This window comes from Zeus faber (assembly GCF_960531495.2).
Source record: "Zeus faber genome assembly, chromosome: 5".
Classification (NCBI taxonomy): Eukaryota; Metazoa; Chordata; class Actinopteri; order Zeiformes; family Zeidae; genus Zeus; species Zeus faber.
In genome coordinates this window covers 37,615,754-37,634,365 of record NC_137192.1, presented here as the reverse complement: position 1 = coordinate 37,634,365, position 18,612 = coordinate 37,615,754, and the positions used below count along the sequence as shown (strand labels likewise).

General features: G+C 46.5%; 2 protein-coding genes across 2 annotated transcripts in view; one reads left to right on the top strand and one right to left on the bottom strand.

Moving 5' to 3' along the window:
- Positions 1 to 2,744: 2,744 nt before the first annotated feature.
- On the bottom strand, positions 2,745 to 9,001 carry mkrn2os.1 (MKRN2 opposite strand, tandem duplicate 1; the record flags this gene model as incomplete). Its single annotated transcript, XM_080001223.1, has 4 exons — positions 2,745 to 5,141; positions 6,131 to 6,296; positions 6,502 to 6,566; positions 8,763 to 9,001. The coding sequence occupies 4 exons, from the start codon at positions 8,999 to 9,001 to the stop codon at positions 4,895 to 4,897; spliced, it is 717 nt and encodes a 238-aa protein (XP_079857349.1). The 3' UTR covers positions 2,745 to 4,894.
- Positions 9,002 to 9,314: 313 nt separating this feature from the next.
- mkrn2 (makorin, ring finger protein, 2) overlaps positions 9,315 to 18,612 on the top strand; it is a 17,823-nt gene continuing 8,525 nt past the window's right edge. Inside the window, exons 1-7 of the mRNA XM_080001219.1 lie at positions 9,315 to 9,359; positions 11,607 to 11,735; positions 12,380 to 12,417; positions 12,593 to 12,661; positions 12,746 to 12,928; positions 13,017 to 13,168; positions 13,470 to 13,535. Coding sequence (XP_079857345.1) covers positions 9,334 to 9,359; positions 11,607 to 11,735; positions 12,380 to 12,417; positions 12,593 to 12,661; positions 12,746 to 12,928; positions 13,017 to 13,168; positions 13,470 to 13,535 — 663 coding nt within the window. The 5' untranslated portion in view covers positions 9,315 to 9,333. The remainder of the gene's footprint in view (positions 9,360 to 11,606; positions 11,736 to 12,379; positions 12,418 to 12,592; positions 12,662 to 12,745; positions 12,929 to 13,016; positions 13,169 to 13,469; positions 13,536 to 18,612) is intronic.

Sequence of the window (18,612 nt, the reverse complement as noted above, 5' to 3'; positions counted from 1 at the left end):
GGAGGTCTGATGTTCCATCCAAGTTCCTGGAAACAGAACAAACATCAGACCGTGTGTGTGTGTGTGCATGTGTGTGCGTGTGTGTGTGTGTGTGCGTGCGTGTGTGTGTGTGTGCATGTGTGTGCGTGTGTAGTTAAAGGGAGGCTTGGCTCATTTTCCACCTGGTTATAACCCTCCTGCTTCCTGCCGCTGGCTCCCCCTAGTGGTGAGCCAGGAAGCAGCCCCTCCCTCCTTCTGCCTAACTGCTGTGCAGTTGAGTTGTGGTCCACCACTAGAGGCACTGCATGAGTCCCAGTGTATGTACCCAGTGTGTACTCGATGTGTACCCGGTGTGTACCCGGTGTGTACCCGGTGTGTACCCGTGCAGCAGCAGGCAGCAGGATGTCCTGGTTCCATCGCTCCGTGGGTCCTGGATCTGGACCGGAGCGTCCTGGAGCCTCCGGCCACTCAGTGCGTCCCCACAGAGCGGACACTTTGGGGGGACGCCGTGGGACAGGACTGCCCTGCAGTGGACAAACACCACCACCGGGGGGCGCTGCATCTTCCACTCCTCTTTTCTTGTCTTCCCTTCTTCTGGGACTTGCTGCTCCTCCTATCCTCTTTTCTGTCTCCTCTGTTACGACTGTCTGCTCTTTCTCTCTCTCTCTCGCTGTCTCTCTCTCGCTCTCTCTCTCGCTGTCTCTCTCGCTCTGTCTCTCTCTCGCTCTGTCTCTGTTTCTCTCTCTCGCTCTGTCTCTCGCTCGCTCTGTCTCTCTCTCGCTCTGTCTGTCTCTTTCGCTCTCTCTCTCATTCCCTCTCCATCTCCAGTTCTTCATCCTATCACATTGCAGAGGCCGATCAGGTGACAGCAGATCAGATGAGACGTTGTCATGGCAACCAGACCATCCTAAATACAAGTAACCAAACAGACAGACAGACAAGATAGACAGACAGTCAAGAATACTTTCAATTTAATATTTTTAATTAGGGGCAAAGTTGCACTTCTAGGACATATTATTGTGATTAAATGTGGATTTTTCTTTTTACTTACCGTATATACAGTATATCTATATACATTTTAGAATGTATATAATGTATATATTGTTTGTATACAGATATACAGTCTATATCGGTAGCGTACAGTGCCCATGAACTGGATTCTATCCCCCTGGCCTGGTGGGAGGGTCCTGACCCCCTTCTTTTCGTTACTTAGCACCACCTTGCAGTATTTATTGTTACACCAATGTTGTTGTTACACTAATCTCTGTCGCAATGGAGCTGAATGTTATTCTCCCTTGTAAGTCGCTTTGGATAAAAGCGTCTGATAAATGACTAAATGTAAATGTAAATGTAATGTAAATTTTCTTTAAACTGAACAGAGAACACCAGCATAACGATGTATTACTGGGGGGGGGGGGGCAACACCAGACTTCCTGTTAAAAAGGAAACCACCACAAACATTGTTGTTTCAGCATTGTTACGTCTTCGTACTTTCGTTACTTTCTTACCCTGATATGCTCCCTATTTTTCTGCTGTCACTTTTTGCTGCTGAATGTAAATTTCCCCATTGTGGGACTGACAAAGGTGTATCTTATCTTACATCGTCCAACGGCCAGAAAGACGCTCCCCCACATCCTGCCAGCACCTGATAAGAGGACCCCACCAAATAAGACACCCCCCCCCCCCCACCCACCCAAACTACAGGACACGGTCATCATTATTTGGGATCCAGCCCACAGGGAATATAAAATAATCCTTGAAATGTCAAAGTGTCCCTCGAAAACACTGAAATGTGCAACTGAGTGATGAGTTCAAAATCCAAGGTGGCGTCTGAAAAATAGAAGCCGTAAATGGTAATTAGCCACATTTACGTATACGACACACAACATCTACCGTCACAGAAACTCCCAGATTTACTTCAATGCGGCAAAGTAAGTTATAACAATGACCATATAGTTCAAAATAAAAAATGAAATACTTATTTTGGTAATAATCGTCATGTATAAACATTGTCCAATAACATGTGTGATGGTCAGGATGAGAACCCATTGCAGACACACGGTAGGTAATATGACAGGGGTTTATTGCAGAACAGGCAGGGGTCAAAACAAGGGAATGAGGGTCCAGGAACAGGCAGGGAATCAGGGTCCAGGGGAACAGGCAACAGACAGGGGATCAGGACTTTGATGGGGAAGACAGGAGACTCACAACCAGGAGCAGAGGAGCCTGCGGGGAATCTGGAGTCGAGAGTCCAGGGTAAACACAGGGGAACGGGCAGGGACGTGGAACGAGCATGCAGCAACATAGGCAGAAATCGCGGGCAGAGACAGGCAACAGACAACAAGCATAAACCAACCCCGACAGAGTGAAGAGCACCAGGGTTAGTACAAATGGGGTGAGGAAGTGGAGACAGGTGGTGTGATAACAGAGTGGGTGTGGAGTGACAGGGAACTTAAGTGACATGAAACACAGACAGGGGGAGCTAGAGGGAGACAGGAACACGGCAGGGGAAGGATCATACACCCTGTGTATTGCTACTTGCAGCTATATTAATTATTATTATTATGATTATTATTGAGAGGCACAGAGAAACAAAGTAAAAGAAAAAATGACAACTGAGTTAGATTTAACTTTTTATTGACACAAAGTTCACACAATAATTAAAACAAGTACAAATATCAGCAATAACAACTTCCAGTAGTAAAGTACTATGTTAGTACTATGTTGGTACTTTGATAGTACTGTATTAGTACTGTTTTCGTACTGTGTTGTAGTGATGCAAGACTCTTGAACGATGAGTTTGCAGTGAACTCAACTTTTGAAGACTTTGGAACCTGGAGTCACTCCGGTAAAAGAGTTGTTGGTTCTCAACTCAGCAGCTGCAGCGACTCAGAGGTTGAACCTGGACCAGAAGAACCAGAGCATCAAGCCTGGCAGAGAACCTTCTACTGGACCAGAAGAACCAGAGCATCAAGCCTGGCAGAGAACCTTCTCCTGGACCAGAAGAACCAGAGCATCAAGCCTGGCAGAGAACCTTCTACTGGACCAGAAGAACCAGAGCATCAAGCCTGACAGAGAACCTTCTCCTGGACCAGAAGAACCAGAGCATCAAGCCTGACAGAGAACCTTCTCCTGGACCAGAAGAACCAGAGCATCAAGCCTGGCAGAGAACCTTCTACTGGACCAGAAGAACCAGAGCATCAAGCCTGGCAGAGAACCTTCTACTGGACCAGAAGAACCAGAGCATCAAGCCTCAGAGAACCTTGTACTGGACCAGAAGAACCAGAGCATCAAGCCTCAGAGAACCTTGAACTGGACCAGAAGAACCAGAGCATCAAGCCTCAGACAACCTTGTACTGGACCAGAAGAACCAGAGCATCAAGCCTCAAGAGAACCTTCTACTGGACCAGAAGAACCAGAGCATTAAGCCTCAGAGAACCTTCTACTGGACCAGAAGAACCAGAGCATCAAGCCTCAGAGAACCTTCTACTGGACCAGAAGAACCAGAGCATCAAGCCTCAGAGAACCTTCTACTGGACCAGAAGAACCAGAGCATTAAGCCTCAGAGAACCTTCTACTGGACCAGAAGAACCAGAGCATCAAGCCTCAGAGAACCTTCTACTGGACCAGAAGAACCAGAGCATCAAGCCTCAGAGAACCTTCTACTGGACCAGAAGCATTTGTCATAACTAAATTCAAAAGACTTTATCACTATCACACTATGTTGGTACTTTGTTAGTACTATGTTCTACTATGTTCTTACATAGTAGGTTAGTAGTTAGTACTGAACTGGTAGGTTAGTAGTTAGTAATGGCGAGTAGGTTAGTATTTAGTACTGAACAATTATGTTAGTACTGAACTATTATGTTAGTACTAACCCTAGTATGTTAGTAGTTAGTTCTGAACTAGTAGGGTTAGCTCTTAGTACTGAATCTTGTCGGTAAGTAGTTAGTACTGAACTAGTAAGTTAGTAGTGAACCTAGTATGTTAGCAGTTAGTACTGAATTGGTAGGTTAGTAGTTAGTACTGAATCTAGTATGTTAGTATTTAGTACTGAACTAGTAAGTTAGTACTGAACTGTAGGTTAGTAGTTAGTACTGAACCTTGTAGGTCAGTAGTTAGTATTGAACTGGTAGGTTAGTAGTTAGTAATGGCTAGTAGGTTAGTAGTTAGTACTGAACTATTATGTTTGTACTGAACCTAGTATGTTAGTAGTTAGTTCTGAACTAGTAGGTTAGTTGTTAGTACTGAACCTTGTTGGTTAGTAGTTAGTACTGAACTAGTAAGTTAGTACTGAACCTAGTATGTTAGTAGTTAGTGCTAAATTTGTAGGTTTGTAGTTAGTACTGAATCTAGTATGTTAGTATTTAGTACTGAACTAGTAAGTTAGTACTGAACCTAGTATGTTAGTAGTTAGTACTGAACTGTAGGTAAATAGTTAGAACTAAACTAGTAGGTTAGTAGTTAGTACTGAACGATTACGCGATCACAAAGACATTTCACTGCATATATGTATGAACTTATGTATATTTATGTGACAAATAAAGCTCTTGAATCTTGATTAGGTTCGTAGTTATTACTAAACTAGAAGGCTAGTAGTTGGTACTGAACTTGCAGATTAGTAGTTACTACTGAACTAGTAGTTAAGTAGTTAGTACTGAACCTAGTAGATTAGTAGTTAGCAGTTAGCAATGGGATATCGGAAGGCTGTTGATATGTTAGCAGAGTCGGAGCTAAGTAAATGGCTAGTACTAGTTTGGTATAAATACGTGGGTAAGTACTTGGCGGGTTATTTGGTCCGCAGTGGTTAGTAGGAGCAACACCAGTTTGTGACTGAGTTGGAGTACTTCCTAGTATTACTGAAGCATCAGGGTACTAGTTCGACAGAGATACAACAGTCTGTACAGTGTGCTGACTAGCAGTCGTACTGTTCGTACTGTAGTATATGTGGTAGTATTTGCTCAGTAATGTAGTATCCATGGTGGCTGACATGCAGATGGAGGTGCAGGTACTGGGAGGACGCCTCCACCTGTGGCAGGACGTAGCGGTGAGTGAAGTTGCTCCGGGTCACAGGGTCATGACCTTCCAACCTCCGCAGGAAGTTAACAAAACTCAGCGCGTAACCATAGCAACAGGACCCGAACTCCCTCTCCTCCAAGAACCTGGAGAGAACACGACAGTAGTACTGAGTGCTAGGGATACAACGGCACATGCTATGTCATCAAACCGTTCGGTGCACCCCCTACGGTTCAATACACACACGTGAACCACGGTATTACACGGTAGGCGACCAGATGGGTTGGTGCGTTGTACGTGCGTGGCATGCCATCCCTTAAGTACACGCTTCCTATTGAATGAACCTACATTGTACAAGGAACTAGAGCTGCTGTCGGATTTACTTATTGATCAAGACTGTTTAAAAAAAAAAGAAAAACATATATGTAAGCAATAGGTAGAAGTAATGCAATACAACACAAACACATCCCACTGACCGAGTTCAACAATTATAGCTGTAGCTCACATTCCAATTACACTGTGACGTGCGGTGGGGTGAACCAGACAGATACAATTAAGGAGACACAGATGGAACCTCCGTGTAAACCTCCGAAGCCGGTTTTATTGCCTGCCGCGAGGCTACAACTACCCCGGAGTCGAGGCCTCCAGTCAGAAAATAACAACCCGGGATGGGCGTTTCCCGTTTAACTACGGACATCTCCTCAGACACTCTAACACTCTGCCGGGAACCCGCCCCCTAGACACCTTGGCCAATGACCCACTATCCTGGACACCCCCCTCCAATCAGATGAACTTATGCAAATGATTACACCCCCCGAATTAACTTTAACCCCCCCCTGCCTCCCAAACACAGACACGTGCAGTCATACACACAGAGCGTTACACTAGTAATTTGTGGCAGACTACTAAAAACATTTTTTACAACTTTTAACTAACTAATTAGAATTTTTTTTTTCTTAAGTACAAAGATACAGTACCGTTACCCCAAAACCGTGATACATACCAAACCGTGGGCTCACTGTACCGTAGCATCCCTACCCCATACTACACAGTACTACTGAGAACTACACCCTACTACACTACCACAGTAAAACCCCACCCTCCACAGTAGAACCCCGCCGGTCAGGGGTCAGACCTTTCTGGGGTCCAGCTTCCTGAGGTGGAGAAGGTCTCCAGCTGCTGGTCCCAGCTCCTCCTGGTCCTCGCAGTGGTTGGAGCCGGGATGAGGGGGACACACAGCACTTCTTCCCAGCCCTGAGCATCCTGCCGCAGGCCGCACGCCGTGTACGAGAAGACCTTGCCTGGAAGACCGCATCCCCGCATTCGTCACATCACAATTATCGGCTTTATGCAGTGAGAACATGTTAGTAACATGTTAGTGATAACACATATCCCAGCACGTAGAGTATAACATGTTACTAAAGTTAAACTAACATGTTGATAACAATGTTAGTAACATGTTAATAACAAGGTAATTAATTCTAAGTAAGATCGCTCTGCATGTACCTTGAGAGTTGGAAATGCCGACATGGAGTTCAGAGTCACTCTGCTCACTGCCACAGGAGAACAAACTGTGTAAAATATATTATAAAAAATATAATAATATAATAATATATAGTATAATATATTGTATATATAGCATGTACACTCAGTGAACACTTTATTAGGTACACCTGTACAAACCAATGTAATCGAATACAGCAGCTCTGCCAGGAATTCTAATTTTATGACGTTTATAATGTTCCGTTTTGGAAATGTGTCGATTCAATGATGTTTATAACTGAGGTCATAGATAAATGTGGTGTTGCACTGAACTACATTATATTGAGGAGTTTGTCACTTTTTGCCTTACCTATTGACATACGTGAATATAATGCAGCTCAGTACAACACCAGCACCAACTTTGCTAAGACATATCATTGAATTAACACCTCTTCTATGACAACGTACAAAACCCTAACATTATAGGCAATGTAAGGCAAAATCTATGGCAGAGCTGGTGTATTGGATTATATTGGATATATTGTACAGGTGTGTCTAATAAAGTGCACATTGAGTGTAATATATGACATAACATACATATAATATATATAATCTATTATATTATAAACACAATTTAACATAATTATGACAATAAAATATTATTATTATCATTATTAGTCGTAGTAGTAGTAGTAATTATAATAATAATAATCTTCTTCTTCTTTGTGCTGCTCCCGTTACGGGTCACCACAGTGGATCATCTGCCTCCAATACCTTCTGTTCTGCGCATCTTCATCCCTGACACCACCCGCCTGCATGTCCTCCCTCAGCACCTCCATCAAGCTTCTCTTTGGCTTCCTCTTTTCCTCTTGCCTGGCAGCTCCACCCTCAGCCTCCTCCTCCCAATGTAACTCTCATCTCTCCTCCACACGTGTCCAAACCATCTCAATCTGGCCTCTCTCACTTTTCCACCAAACTGTCCAACCTGAGCTGTCCCTCTAATGTCCTCATTCTTAATCCTGTTCATCCTTGTCCCTCCCAATGAAAACCTCCACATCCTCAATTCTGCCACCTCCACTTCATCCACCTGCCTTTTAGTCGGTGCCACCGCCTCTAAACCGTACAACATGGCTGCTCTCACTACCGTCCTCTACACCTTCCCCTTCACTCTGGCTGGAACCCTTCTGTCACAGATCACTTCAGACACTCTTCTCCACCCACTCCACCCTGTCTGTACTCTCTTCTCCACCCACTCCACCCTGCCTCTACTCTCTTCTTCACCTCTCTCCCGCACTCTCCGCCGCTTTGGATGGTCGACCCCAAGTACTTGAACTCATCCGCCTTCTCCACCTCCACTCCTTGCATTCTCAGCTTTTCTCCGCCCTCCCTCCCATTCAGGCACATGTATTGTGTCTTACTCCTGCTGACTTTCATTCCTCTTCTCTCTAATGCTGCCTCCACTTCTCCAGGCTCTCCTCCACCTGCTCCCTACTCTCGCTACAGATCACAATGTCATCCGTGAACATCATAGTCCACAGAGACTCCTGCCTGATCTCATCTGTTAACCTGTCCATCACCACAACAAGAAAGGGCTCAGAGCTGATCCTTGATGAAATCCCACCTCCTCTTTGATGCCTTGGTCACACCTACTGCACACCTTACTACTGTCTGACTGCCCTCATACATATCCTGTACCACTCTTACCTACTTCTCTGCCGCCCCCGGCTTCCTCATGCAGTACCACACTTCCTCTCTCGGACGCAGTGCAATGCCCTCTGGCCTTCCCTGTACTTTTCCATCGGCAATTAGGGGATGGTAGCTCAAGCGGTAGAGCTGGTGGTCTAGTCATGTAAAGGTTGCTGGTTGGATCCCAGGCTCCTCCTGCTAGCATGCTGTAGTGTCCTTGAGCAAGACACTTAACCCCTCATTGCTCCTGATGGCTGCGTCCGTCGGTGTTTGAATAATTGTAAGTCGCTTTGGATAAAAGCGTCTGATCAATGTAATGTAATGTAATGTAAAATAATAATAATAATAATAATAATAATAATAATAATATTAATAATATTAATAATAATAACAATAATGATAATATAATATAATAATAACAACAATCATAACAATAATGATGATAATAATAATTACAATAATAATAACAATCACACTCATGGTAATAATCAATAATAACAACAACAACAATAATTATATTAATAATATTATTAATAATAATAGTAAACAACAACAATAATAATAATAATAATAATAATAATAATAATAATAATAATAACCTTAGAGCAGCGGCTCCAAGCCGGGACGCTATGAGCAGCGCACAGGGGCTCCGGTGTCCGTCCCGGAAGGGGGTCGGGACTCTGACCGGAGCCTCCAGGAGCCGCAGGCTCAGCGGCTCATGACAGAGCGGGCAGCGGGACCACGGCGCTGCACCCTCGGTATCCCGGTGCAGCTTCCCCGGGCTGAAGGTGTAGATGGTTCTGCCACAGTGGCCGAATCTCACCAAGCAACGGTCCATCCGGAGCGGAAGTGACGTAGCGGAAAGAGTGGCGATAAACGTCACATAGGAAATCTTAAATCACAATACGATTAGAGGGGGGAAATAAATAAATTAATAATTAATAATTATTATTATTAATAATAATAATAATAATAATAATAATAATAATAATAATACGAATAACACTAAAAATAATAATAACGCTGCAATGAAACGGTAGAAACTGTAGTGAGCGTGTGTTTCGACGGAGCGTTGTCATTGTGACACAGAAAGCGGACCTGTATTGTGCGAGCGTGTGTTTCGGCGGAGCGGTCTTAGTGTGACACAGGAAGCAGCAGCGCCAGGGGAAGATGAGCACCAGGCAGGTGACGTGCAGGTAAAGAAATGTATTTTCGCTTTAATTCGCTTCGGTTCGGGCTCTGGTTCTGTTCCACTCACTGCCCCGAAGATCCGAACGAAAGGTTCTTCTCCGCTGCTCCACAGTAGCGTTAGCGTTAGCATTAGCGCCAACACACTGCACTGCACTGCTGCGCTGCCATTGAACACAAGCCTGGGATTCATCACCATGTACTGGGAGTCATCACTATATACTAGGATTCATCACCATGTACTGGGATTCATCACTATATACTAGGATTCATCACCATGTACTGGGATTCATCACTATATACTGGGATTTATCACCATGTACTGGGATTCATCACTATATACTCAGATTTTTCACCATGTACCTGGATTCACCTCTATATACTGGGGGTTCTCACCATATACTGGGGGTTCTCACCATATACTGGGGGTTCTCACCATATACTGGGGGTTCTCACCATATACTGGGATTTCTCACTAATACTGGGATTTCTCACTAATACTGGGAGTCATCACCATCTACTAGGGTTTTGTCACCATATACTGGAATTTATCACTAATACTGGGATTTATCACGAATACTGGGGTTTGTCACCATGTACTGCGATTTATCACCATGTACGTACTGGGATTAATCACTACATACTGGGATTAATCACTACATACTGGGATTAATCACCACATACTGGGATTAATCACCATGTACTGGGATTTATCACCATGTACTGGGATTTATCACCAGGTACTGGGATTTATCACCACATAGTGGGGTTTATCACAACGTACCGGAATTTATCACTATATACTGGATTTATCACCATATATTTGAATTTATCACTGTGTACTTGGATTCAAGATTCATCATTATATAAAAGGATCACCATGTACTGGAATTTATGACCATATACTGGGATTTATCACAATATATTGGCATTTATGGCTATATACTGGGATTTATTTTAAGTTCCTGGTTCTGTGAGCCGATGGGGTTTGAACACTGCTTCTTGGTTCCGTTGTATTTACTCCGTAACTTTCACTGATTTCACCTTATCAATCCACCAAAATGTGTTTCTGAACAAATTTGAGGCGAGAAATAATCAACCCATTTGCTAAATCTTTATCATATTAGATCTCCAGCTTCATTTTAAAGTTTGTTCCCACTTTTGTTGCCGTGCTCCAAGCTTGTGGGAGGCACGGACACCGCCAGGCACCGGGACTCTCGCACGCTGGGACTTTTTGTTTCATGTAAATGTTGGAAAATAAAATACAATAAATACATCTATAATAAAAACAAAGTGTTTTTATTGGTTTTGTTTCGAGAACTGCACAGTGGGGAGAGTGCAGAGAGTAGAAAAGACCTTTGGAAATGGAGCGTTCAGAGCGTGTTGTTTGGTCTGATATCAACATCCCACATTGTAGGATAATAAATATGACAGGAAATAAGGAGAAGCATGACAGGTCCCCTTTAATACAAACTATTGCTAGATAACATTTCACTGCATATATGTATGAAAGTATGTATATGTATGTCACAAATAAACCTCTTGAATCTATATACTATACCTGCCCATATCCAGCTAATAGTTAGCATAGTAACGTCTTTATATCAACATAGTTTGTGTTATTTTTTATTTGATCTTATTATCAAAGCTAAAGTGTGCTCTTTCTCATGTTTCTAGCTCCTTTTGAGTCGTTTCAGGTCGTATCTTCTTGGTTTAGAGGTGGTCTGGAGGAGGAGGTCCTCTGGACGCCCCCTGGAGGAGGAGGCCCTCTGGATGCCCCCTGGAGTAGGAGGAGATGGAGGAGGTCCTTTAGAGGCCCCCTGGAGGTGGAGGCCCTCTGGACATCCCTGGAGGAGGAGGAGGAGGAGGAGGATGAGGTCAATTGGAGTCCCTCTGGGGGTTGTCTGGAGGCCCTCTGCGGGTCTTCTGGAGGTCCTCTGGAGGTTGTCTTGGGGTGGTCTGGAGGTTGTCTGGGGGTGGTCTGGAGGTCCTCTGGGAGTCATCTGGGGGTCCTCAGGAGGTCGTCTCCAGGTCCTCTGGAGGCCCTCTGAGGTCATCTGGAGGCCCTCTGAGGTCATCTGGAGGCCCTTTTGGGGTCATCTGGAGGTCCTCTGGGGGTCTTCTGGAGGTCCTCTTGAGGTCGTTTGGAGGTCCTCTGGGAGTCCTCTGGAGGTCGTCTGGAGGTCCTGTTGAGGTGGTTTGGAGGTCCTCTGGGGGTCTTTTGGAGGTGCTGGTTCTGATCTTATGTGTTACAGGTACTTCCTCCACGGTGTGTGTCGGGAGGGGGCTCGCTGCCTCTTTTCACATGACCCGTCCACCAGCAAACCCTCCACCATCTGCAAGTACTACCAGAGAGGAGTGTGCGCCTACGGGGAGCGCTGCAGGTACCACCAGCTAACCAGGCTCATGACGCTAGAGAGCAGGCTCCTTTGAGGACTCACTCGGCTTCCGACACCAAACCAATGCTTGACTTAAGTTCCGTACGATAAGTTCCACATTGGAATTATATCGTGAAAGAAATAGATATGAAATGTAGGTGTGAATGACCTTGTTGCAATGTGCCTGTTTTAACAGTCAGTTGCGTGCGCGTAAATAATAAAAAATAATGAATGGATTAATTGGTTAAGAGAACCCCTGAGCTCCCACCACTTGGGGGGGGGGGGGGGGGGGGGCAACTTTGGCCACGCTGTCATGGGTTATCGCTGCGGGGCCCTAAGGATTAGGATTTAGGGAACACACCCCCAGGCTAGCTAACAGGTAACGAGGTGAGTCTGCTGATCTCCGTCCATCAACCATGGGATGAGGTATCAGGAAGGTTGTGGCGCTGCTTTGATGTCTTCTAATATCCTTTTTACACCAAATTTAGTGGGTATACCGGGGTTTTTAAACCTGCGAAAATAGACCATTGACACCTTTCCCATTGGCAGGTTTTGGGCAGTTGGAAAGAGGCGTTACTGGAGACGTGACAAAGGATTTGAATTGATGACCAACAAGGAAACATCTGAAAACATGTCTCTGTTTCCTGCAGGTACGATCACATCAGACCTCCAGGAAGAGGAGGAGGAGGTGGAGGAGGGGGGGGGGCAGAGGGGGGGGGCGGGGGAGCCGCCCAGCGGGGCAGGAGGAGGAGGAGGAGGAGCAGCAGGAGGAGGAGGAGGAGCAGCAGCAGCAGGAGGAGGAGGAGGAGGAGGAGGAGGAGGAGGAGGAGCAACAGGAGGAGGTGGAGGTGGCGGAGGAGGAGGTGGCGGAGGAGGCGGCAGCAGCGGGGGCCGTCATGGAGGAAGGAAGTCACTGGTTCTGAGAGACAGAGGTACGACGCCATGGAGACCAGTGTCAGGTTGAACCTCCTTCTCTGGTTCACATCTTCACCGCCCATCTCTTCTCCCCTCCTCAGCGCTGGGTCAAGACTGTCCTGGTCGTGGACCAGAGTCTTCTGGTCGTGGACCAGAGTCTTCTGGTCCTGGTCCTGGTCCGGACCTTCTGGTCCCAGTGGGTCCGGTCCCGTACCAGGATTCCAGTGCTGCTCCACAGTCCTACGTGGAGGCCATCCGGACCGGACTGGAGGAGTCAGATCCGGGTCAGGACAGGACCACACCCCAATGCTAATGCTAAGGCTATGCCCACTCCTCGACTGTTTTAACTGTGCCTTTGTTTTGACTCCTTAGTGGGCGGAGCTTATCAGCTCTGTCCCTATGCAGCTGCTGGACAGTGTAACTATGGCAACAACTGTCCCTATCTCCATGGGGACCTGTGCGATATCTGCAGACTGCACGTCCTGCACCCGACTGACAGCCAGCAGAGGAGCGCACACCAGAAAGTAAGAAAGGTCTAGCCAAGCTCAGTTAGCCTAGCCCAGCCTAGCCCAGCTCAACCTAGCCTAGCTCATCCTAGCCTAGCACGGCCTAGCCTAGCCTAGCCCAGCCTAGCTTAGCACAGCAGAGCACAGTCTAGCCTAGCTCAGCTCAGCTCAGCCGAGCCTAGCTCATCCTAGCCCAGCCTAACCCAGTTCAGCCTAGCCCAGCCCAGACTAGCCAAGCTCAGATTAGCTCAGTTTTTACTCAGACCTGTTGAGCTCATTATAGTAACTCATAGCTCTCTCTCTCTCCCTGTCTCTCTAGGTGTGTATGTCGGCCTTTGAGAGTGACATGGAGAAAGCGTTTGCAGCTCAACTCAGCCAAGATAAGGTGCTGACATTAGGATTCTCATCTTATGTCTTATATATATATATATATATATATATATATATATATATATATATATATATATATATATATATATAAATATGTGTGTGTGTGTGTTTACAGTATATATATACATCAAAGGTTTATTCGTCACATACATATACATACTTTCATACATATATGCAGTGAAATGTCAATGCAACGCACCCGGTGATTATGCACAATATGTTCTAGACTGAACACAGTAGCTTCCTAAGAATTTCTACTTGACCAACTAACTGATTCCTAAAACGTAATGCAGTAAGTCGGATAAAATAAAATAATAACTTAAAGGTAATTCAGAGTGGGGGTACAAAATAGAAATAAAGGGAATAGACTTATGTATATACAGATATGTGCATGGCATGTGAGTAAACTGAGGTAGTGTGTGTAGAGATATATAGCACAGTATACAACAGTACGGCGCAGAAATACAGCAACACCGAACAGAACAGCAATACAGCACAGTATGCAGTAACCCAGAACAGTGATACAGTATGCAGTACAGTATGCTACATACAGTACAGTAAGGTAGTGGAGCCTATGTGTGTGACTCAGTGAGGACCCCTGGTGAGTTCAGCCTTAACAGTCCTTATGGCTTGTGGGGAAAAAACTCTGTCTCAGTCTCTCTGTTCTCGCTGTGTGACTGTGGAGGCACTTGCCTGACCGCAGCAGCTGGAACAGTCCGTTGTTGGGGTGGTGAGGATCCTTCATGATCCTGCAGCTCTGCTACTACACCTCCTGGTGTATAAGTCCTGCAGGGAGGGGAGGGTAGTTCCAGTGGTACGTTGGGTTGAACGCAGCACTCTCTGCAGGACCCGCCTGTCCTGAGCAGTACAGTTCCCAAACCAGGCAGTGATGTTGCCTGTCAGGATGCTCTCCACTGCTCCACGGTAGAAGGACTTGAGAATCTTTACCGAGACCCTGAATTTCTTTAGCTGCCTGAGGTGGTAAAGATGCTGCCTCGCCTCTCTCACCAGAGTGTCTGTTTGTAAAGTCCATGTTAAATCCTCCGTGATGTGGACTCCCAGGTACAGTGGGGCAAAAAAGTATTTAGTCAGCCACCAATTGTGCAAGTTCTCCCACTTAAAAAGATGAGAGAGGCCTGTTATTTTCATCATAGGTTCACTTCAACTATGAGAGACAAAATGAGAAAAAAAAATCCAGAAAATCACATTGTCTGATTTTTAAAGAATTTATTTGCAAATTATGGTGGAAAATAAGTATTTGGTCAATAACAAAAGTTCATTTCAATACTTTGTTATATACCTTTTGTTTGCAATGACAGAGGTCAAACGTTTTCTGTAAGTCTTCACAAGGTTTTCACACACTGTTGCTGGTATTTTGGCCCATTCCTCCATGCAGATCTCCTCTAGAGCAGTGATGTTTTGGGGCTGTCGCTGGGCAACACAGACTTCAACTCCCTCCAAAGATTTTCTATGGGGTTGAGATCTGGAGACTGGCTAGGCCACTCCAGGACCTTGAAATGCTTCTTACGCAGCCACTCCTTCGTTGCCTTGGCGGTGTGTTTGGGATCATTGTCATGCTGAAAGACCCAGCCACGTTTCATCTTCAATGCCCTTGCTGATGGAAGGAGGTTTTCACTCAAAATCTCACGATACATGGCCCCATTCATTCTTTCCTTTACACGGATCAGTCGTCCTGGTGCCTTTGCAGAAAAACAGCCCCAAAGCATGATGTTTCCACCCCCATGCTTCACAGTAGGTATGGTGTTCTTTGGATGCAACTCAGCTTTCCTTCTCCAAACACGACAAGTTGAGTTTTTACCAAAAAGTTCTATTTTGGTTTCATCTGACCATATGACATTCTCCCAATCCTCTTCTGGATCATCCAAATGCTCTCTAGCAAACTTCAGACGGGCCTGGACATGTAGTGGCTTAAGCAGGGGGACACGTCTGGCACTGCAGGATTTGAGTCCCTGGCGGCGTAGTGTGTTACTGATGGTAGCCTTTGTAACTTTGGTCCCAGCTCTCTGCAGGTCATTCACTAGGTCCCCCCGTGTGGTTCTGGGATGTTTGCTCACCGTTCTTGTGATCATTTTGACCCCACAGGGTGAGATCTTGCGTGGAGCCCCAGATCGAGGGAGATTATCAGTGGTTTTGTATGTCTTCCATTTTCTAATAATTGCTCCCACAGTTGATTTCTTCACAAAAAGCTGCTTACCTATTGCAGATTCAGTCTTCCCAGCCTGGTGCAGGTCTACAATTTTGATTCTGGTGTCCTTTGACAGCTCTTTGGTCTTGGCCATAGTGGAGTTTGGAGTGTGACTGTTTGAGGTTGTGGACAGGTGTCTTTTATACTGATAACAAGTTCAAACAGGTGCCATTAATACAGGTAACGAGTGGAGGACAGAGGAGCCTCTTAAAGAAAAAGTTACAGGTCTGTGAAAGCCAGAAATCTTGCTTGTTTGTAGGTGACCAAATACTTATTTTACCGAGGAATTGACCAATTAATTCATTAAAAATCCTACAATGTGATTTCCTGGATTCTTTCCCCCCATTCTGTCTCTCATAGTCGAAGTGTACCTCTGATGAAAATTACAAAATTATATCTCACCTTTTAAGTGGGAGAACTTGCACAATTGGTGGCTGACTAAATACTTTTTTGCCCCGCTGTACTTGAAGCTGCTCACCCTGTTGACAGAAGTCCCATGAATCACCAACGGCGCGTGCTTCCTCGGTTGTAATCCTCTCCTAAAGTCCACAATCAGCTCCTTAGTTTTGCTGACGTTCAGGAGGAGGCTGTTGTCCTGGCACCAAAGTGACAGGCCAGCCACCTCCTCAGGGTAGACCTTCTCATCGCCGTCATTGATCAGGCCCACCACAACGCTGTCGTCCCCAAACTTGATGATGGTGTTGGAGCTGGACCTGGCCACCCAGTCATGTGTGTACAGGGAGTACAGTAGGGGGCTGAGGACGCAGCCCTGGGAGGGATCCTGTGTCCAGGGTGAGGGAGCTGGACATGTGCTTCCCCACCCTAACCACCTGGGACCTGGCTGAGAGGAAGTCCAGGATACAGGCACACAGCCAAGTATTCACTCCGAGCTCCTGCAGCTTGACAGCCAGTCTGGTGGGGAAGATGGTATTGAAAGCTGAACTATAATTGATGAACAGCATTCTCACATAGGCCCCCTTCTGGCCATCAAGGTGCGTGAGCGTGGTGTGCAGTACCTGGGAGACCGCGTCATCCGTGGATCTGTTCTGCTGGTACGCAAACTGCAACAGGTCCAAGGTGCGGGGGAGGAAGGCGCAGATATAATCCTTAATCGGCCTCTGGAAGCACTTCATGACCACTCAGGTGAGGGCCACCGGACAGTAGTCATTCAGGCAGGCAGGAGAGGCGATCTTCGGGACAGGAACGGCGGTGGACCTCCTGAAGCAGGACGGGACCACTGATTCAGCCAGGGAGATGTTGAATATTGTAGTGAGCACCGGGGCTAGCTGGTTAGCACAGGTCTTCAGTAATCGTCCAGATATGCCATCTGGGCCCGTAGCTTTCCTGGTGTTCACACGCATCATGGTGCACGATGTGGCACGGTGGCATAGTGCATTTCACTGTTGCCTCACAGCAAGTAGGTTCGATTCCCGCCTGGGGCGTTGGTGGCACCATGCTCCGGCAGGCATCTCCCAATAAGGGGCCTTTCTGTGTGGAGTTTGCATGTTCTCCCCGTGCTCACATGGGGTTTCCTCCATCTAACAACAGTAAGGACCCCCACTAAAAACATGCACAACATCATCGTCTGACCAGCGATGGACATATGGAACCAGGTCCCCGGCAGCGTCGTTGATTGCTGCCCACTGCTCCTGGCTGCTCCCCCCGGAGGAAGGGATGCCAGGATGGGTTAAATGCAGAGAACCCATTTCACCGGCCACCATCCAAGAGCATGTGCATGTGTGTGTATGTGTTGTAGTGGCATGTCCTGTGACAAATAAAAAATCTTCTTCATCAGAGCCCTCCTGAAGTCAAGCTCAGACACTGAGAGTGCGCGCTCAGACACTGAGAATGAGCGCTCAGACACTGAGAGTGCGCGCTCAGACACTGAGAGTGCGCGCTCAGACACTGAGAGTGCGCGCTCAGACACTGAGAGTGCGCGCTCAGACACTGAGAGTGCGCGCTCAGACACTGAGAGTGCGCGCTCAGACACTGAGAATGCGCGCTCATCCGCAGCGGTGTAATTCCAATTAGCTTGCGAGCTAGTGGTGTTGTTGCCAAACTCAAACCGCGCATAAAAGGAGTTCAGTTCATAGGCTAGGGAGGCATCTACACTTGTGGCTGGGGAGGGGCTGCTCTTATAGTTCGTAGCACCTGTCTGTAGCACCTGCCACAAATGTCTGGTGTCCCGTTGCTCCATCTGGAGCTCCACTGTGTCTCTGTATGTCCGTTTAGCATCCTTCACCGCCCTCCACAGATTGTACCACGGCGCTTTTGTAATTGTCCATATTTCCGGATACAAGACCATCGTTGTAAGCAGCCGTGCTATTTAGAGCGCTAAATCGCGATTTATCGACCAACGGTTTCTGGTTTGGAAATATCCAAACTTTCATCATGGGGACGATGCTCTCTGCTAACGTGGCTACGAAGCTCACAGCCATTTCGTAAACTCGCTGACGTCTCTGGAACTTGATTGGAACATGTCCCAGTTGATATCAGTCAGAGCGTCCTGAAGCGCAGCCTCTGATTGGTCCGTCCACCGCTTCACTTCCCTCGCCACCACCAATTTGCGTGCAATCAGAGGCCTGTGAACAGGACCCAGCGAGATCGTGGCGTGGTCAGATATCCCGAAAGCAGGGAGCGAGATGGTCTTGTACCCGTTCTTGTACGGTGTTTAGCGATGGTCCAAAGTTATATCTCCCCTGGTGGCACACGTGATGTGTTGGTGGAAATTAGGAAGAACTTTTTTAAGGTTCGCCCTGTTAAAGTCCCCAGTCACCACCACAGCTGCGTCAGGATGTTTGTTTTGAAATCCACACAACACATCATACAGGTCCCACAGTGCTGTGTCGGTATCCGCTTGTGGTGG